The following is a 4,441-nucleotide window of genomic DNA, read 5'->3' as shown; positions in this document are numbered from 1 at the left end:
ATATCTTCAGCAGGGAATCCGTTGATCTCAGTTCTAACGCCGCTGCTGACGACGCCTTCAACGGTGCTGCTGACTTCCCCTTCGTCCATTGAACCCCTCACGCCCACGTGGTATATCACAAGCCCACCGCCCACTCCCCTTACAGTGCACACGTCTACAGAATCAGCCGTAAGCGTCAATATACAATATCTTGATTATACAACCAAACCGTATGAGCCAAACAAACCTACGCTGCTCACAAGACAAACGGACAAAGAAAACTTACCCACTCATCTTGCCCTAGAGAAACCCAAGCAGCTAGAGAAAAGACTATCTACAAAACCTACTTTCCTTTCGAAATTGAGCTCGCAGACTTCCACAGATCCACCGACTCAACCTGCACACCTCATCACAAACGCAACCGAGCGAGCTACCAACCACGCATCGCCTCTGCCACTCATACACATAACAGCAACCACGCAACCCGCCTTTTTATATTCTACGATCCCCGCTGCAAGGGGACATAGGTCAGTGAAGCCTGCTGCAGTACGACCGGCTCTGCAGGAGATGGAGAAGGAGCTGAGCGACTTGCTGAGGGAGCAGATAGCGCTTCTGCTGACAGATGACATTGCTGAGACCCTTTATATGTGTGAGTTTTCCCAGTAATACTGTCTTCCTCAGTTTTCCTTTTTCTGTCTTTGTGCTGTAAATCGACATATTACATGATTATCTCCGCCAATGAGGCTTTTCGTCGTGTCGGTTAGTTTGTTTGTTAGCAGGATAACTCAAAAGTTTATACACAGACTTTTCTACACAGTTTTACCAGAGGTGGGTCTTATCCTAACTTAAATTTCATTAAATTTTGGTGGTGGTCCGGATCGCGATCCGTATTCAGTAATTTCTTGAATTATTACATTACCCCTATTGCCTTGCCTCCGCCAAGGAGGCTATGTTTACGGACGGCACCTGTGTACTTGACAAAGAGGTGATTTTAATGTAATTCTTTAAGTATGAATATTTTTATTGCACCAGTGACCTTGTCTTGGAGGTATGCGCTATAAAAGTTAAATGTATTTGTAAAATGTTAGTTGTAAACAAGAAAAAAAGGATCATCTTTCTCTATTTTAGTCATTAAATTTTTTTCTGACACTTGGACTCAAACATTTAAATGTGGAAAATATGTATACATCCATATATAAAGATTTCCTCATTGACTTAAAACACATATCTAAGAAGAACACCCTTTTCCGATTTATAATTTGATCTAACGAATGATCGAACCGCCAGCATACCGGGCCCGCCTCCAGTTCGCCAACCACGAGATGGTGGACAAACTCCTTCAGCAGGAATCCCTCACACCGAGCTACCTTCCCGGGGAATGTCCTATGCGGTATTACGAGCGTAGAAACAATCTGCTGAAGAGGTTGGTGGGCCTCCTCCTGCTGGCCCTTCCGCAGTCCCTTCAGGAGCTGGAGGAGGCAGCTTGGGATGACGACTTGGAAAATAATTTCTTCAGGCCCGGAGGTATTATTCCTGTTATTAATATTATTACTACTTTATTAATGTTATTACTTTATTGATATTATTGTTACTACTATTATTACTACTTTTCTTTGCTTGCGAGTGTTTTTATTTCATTTTATATTGTATGTTCGTTTCCCTTTGCCCATTTTAGGTGAGTTACATTCTGATATTATTTTTATGGTGATAATGATTTTGCCAGTGCAAAATTGTTCGTATTAATTCCTCTCATCATCACTGCTTCATGAAGATGTGAATATTTTCTATGCCAGGAATGATTAAGTTTGGCACCGCTTGTTATCTGGAAATTGTTATCTTAAATTAACCTCCTGATAGAATAAAGAATATCTTTAGATTTACGATGCCAGTATTGATAACGCCATATATTTTAAGGTTATGCTTTGATAGTTACTTATTTTACATAATGTATTCTTATTCCTTGCTTATTTTTTCATAATTGGTTAGACAGTATTTATGAAAAAAGAGAAAGAGGAAAAAAAAAGAAAAAGAAGAAAGAAGTATATATATCTAGGGTTCGCAAACAGTGTCTCGAACAGTTGCATTTATGTTTAAAATCGGTGTCAGCAATTTTTTCTAGGTCTATAGCAATCAGTAGCTGGTATAACTCAAGGTCAGGGCATATTAAGTAGCTTCCAGATAAAGACCAGAGAGCGCGAGAGTTGACCTAATCATTGGAAGCTGTCTCCTCGATTTACCTAAAAATCAAACAAATAATAACCACATTTCACAGCGTTAACACCACTGTCTCGTCCAGCTTCCATGCACATTTTTCATATGCCTGATCACGATATTTGCCAACTGAGTAGGCCTCTCTGATTTTTTAGATGTCACCATCTTATCTCCATCCCTGCAACCTGGAAACATTTAGGTGAGACTTCGAAAATCAGAGACAATAAGCTTTTTGATCTATATTTGGGCCTCAAATGCAACAAATATCCCTTTAGATCTTTCTCACATTGAGTATAGACTTTGGTGTTGAAGCTCTGGTTAAGTGGAACCATATGGTCTGTCAATACTCGAGAAATAGTTTTTAGTAAATTCCTTAATATACCGCTTAGAACGTGCAAGTCTTTCTGTTGGAGGCTTGATGGTGATGCAACATAGTTATATTTTCTAAATGTTTCTTTCACTTAAATCTCATATCTGTATTTGTGCAACAAATAACCATGCCACGAGCTTTCTGGTTCCTCTGGAATACCTGACCTATGACATTTGAATTCAGAACAGCACTATCCTTGAAAAGCTTAAATTTCCCCAGGAACTCCCGGTAGCGAAGTCTTGTTAGTTAATTTTCATCAAAGAAAGTATCTGCAGTTTATTTTTCTTCTCTAAATCGTCTTGATGTGATACTTTGCGGGGAATGAACAGAGTAGGCAAAACTATTTCCTTAAATTGATTTTCCTGTTCTGAAATTTCTTCACATTTTCTGTATGAGATCAGTTCCTTTTATGGCCGAAGTACCGAATCCACCTTTAATTCTGTTATTCGACAAGGAATATTTGCGCAGTCATGGCAAAATCCTTCATTTCTTTCCGGGTTGAGACATTTTGAATTAAATCAATTTGTTAGATTATAATCAATAACGTGTAAACAAATATATATATTTGATGGTAATCACATTTTCTGAGAACACCAAAAGATTGTGTTAAAGTGTAACAAGGCAACAGTTGTTAAGAGGCCTATGGAAATATACATTTGCTACCTGCCGTGTTGACCTATTCACCAGCTATGTTGGATGAACCACCATGAGTATCTTTGCCACCACAGTCATTAAATATAGTTTTATGTTTCATATGAAGGTTCTTTCATTCTTGATAATCATATAAAAATATCAAGATCATTCCGTGTTTACTAATCTCTCACCATTTTTCTGCACGACATTCATGGTTTATCTCTAATTAATCCTTGGCTCCATTCTTCTGTACAGAAAAGAACATCCTGGACGTCCCAGAATGCAGAGAGTGCTACACGAAGGACAGTCTTGGAAATTGTCGAGAGATTTTCTTCTGCAAAGCCGGCTCCTCTGCTGACGTCAGGACTGGCTTGTCTCCTGAGGACTTGAAGCGGCTTCTGGCTCTTGGTTGAGTCTGTGTGTGTGTGCTTGTATGACTGTGTGCGAGAGAAAGAGAGAAAGATATATATATATATATATATATATATATATATATATAGAGAGAGAGAGAGAGAGAGAGAGAGAGAGAGAGTATGTGTGTGTGTGTGTGTGTGTGTGTATTTGTGTGTGTATGTGTGTGTGTGTTCGTGTGTGTATGTGTGTGTACGTGGAAAGGTTTCATTTTTTTTATATGAAATGACAGGATTTTTAAACGTTTATTTTCTGAGAGTGAATATTTAATGTCATCACACAATCTACATCAAGTATCATAAATCCATTTAGATTTCTCTTCGTTTTTAGATACATTTGAAGCAAATGATATGTGTCATTCGTTGTAAAGAGATTTCAGTTTATAGTAAGACTAATTTACATAGACCTCTGTATTTTAAGCACAGTGCGATTCAGTGACTGTACCACTTTTATGAGTACATTAACTTCATTTATATTTCTTTATCCATTTCTGAGAAACGTCCTCATATTTAAATGTGTAAAAATAAAACAAGGAAAGTGGCCAAATACTTATTTTAAAACAATTGCCAATTTCCTTTTTTTTTTATCCTTTTTGTGGGAAATTCGGCCGCCCCGGACACGTCAAAAATAAGGAAATACCTTACATCTTATTCAAACGGGTGTTTATGTATATAAATGTTTTAATAAGCACACAATAAAGTTAGATAACACTTGTGCTTTTTTACCGTATTATTCTTTTATTTTCATCAATTCAAGTGCAGCATGTTGATAAAGGATAAAGAAACACCACCATAGTTCACAAATATTTAGTTCACAGCAACAGCACACTGACAAACA

At 37.9% G+C, this 4,441-nt stretch overlaps 1 protein-coding gene across 2 annotated transcripts in view; it reads left to right on the top strand.

Annotated features, from left to right (window-relative positions):
* Positions 1-4,168, top strand: part of LOC113811965 (mucin-3A) — an 8,550-nt gene extending 4,382 nt beyond the window's left edge. For both annotated transcript variants that reach the window (XM_027363817.2, XM_027363818.2), the window contains exons 3-5: positions 1-628; positions 1,267-1,503; positions 3,449-4,168. The exon at positions 1-628 is cut by the window's left edge and continues 236 nt beyond it. In XM_027363817.2, coding sequence (XP_027219618.2) covers positions 1-628; positions 1,267-1,503; positions 3,449-3,606 — 1,023 coding nt within the window. In that variant the 3' untranslated portion in view covers positions 3,607-4,168. The remainder of the gene's footprint in view (positions 629-1,266; positions 1,504-3,448) is intronic.
* The last annotated feature ends 273 nt before the right edge of the window (positions 4,169-4,441 follow it).

Source organism: Penaeus vannamei, chromosome 30 (assembly GCF_042767895.1).
Source record: "Penaeus vannamei isolate JL-2024 chromosome 30, ASM4276789v1, whole genome shotgun sequence".
Classification (NCBI taxonomy): domain Eukaryota; kingdom Metazoa; phylum Arthropoda; class Malacostraca; order Decapoda; family Penaeidae; genus Penaeus; species Penaeus vannamei.
Note: the sequence above shows the minus strand (reverse complement) of the source record. Positions and strands in the feature narration are given on the sequence as shown.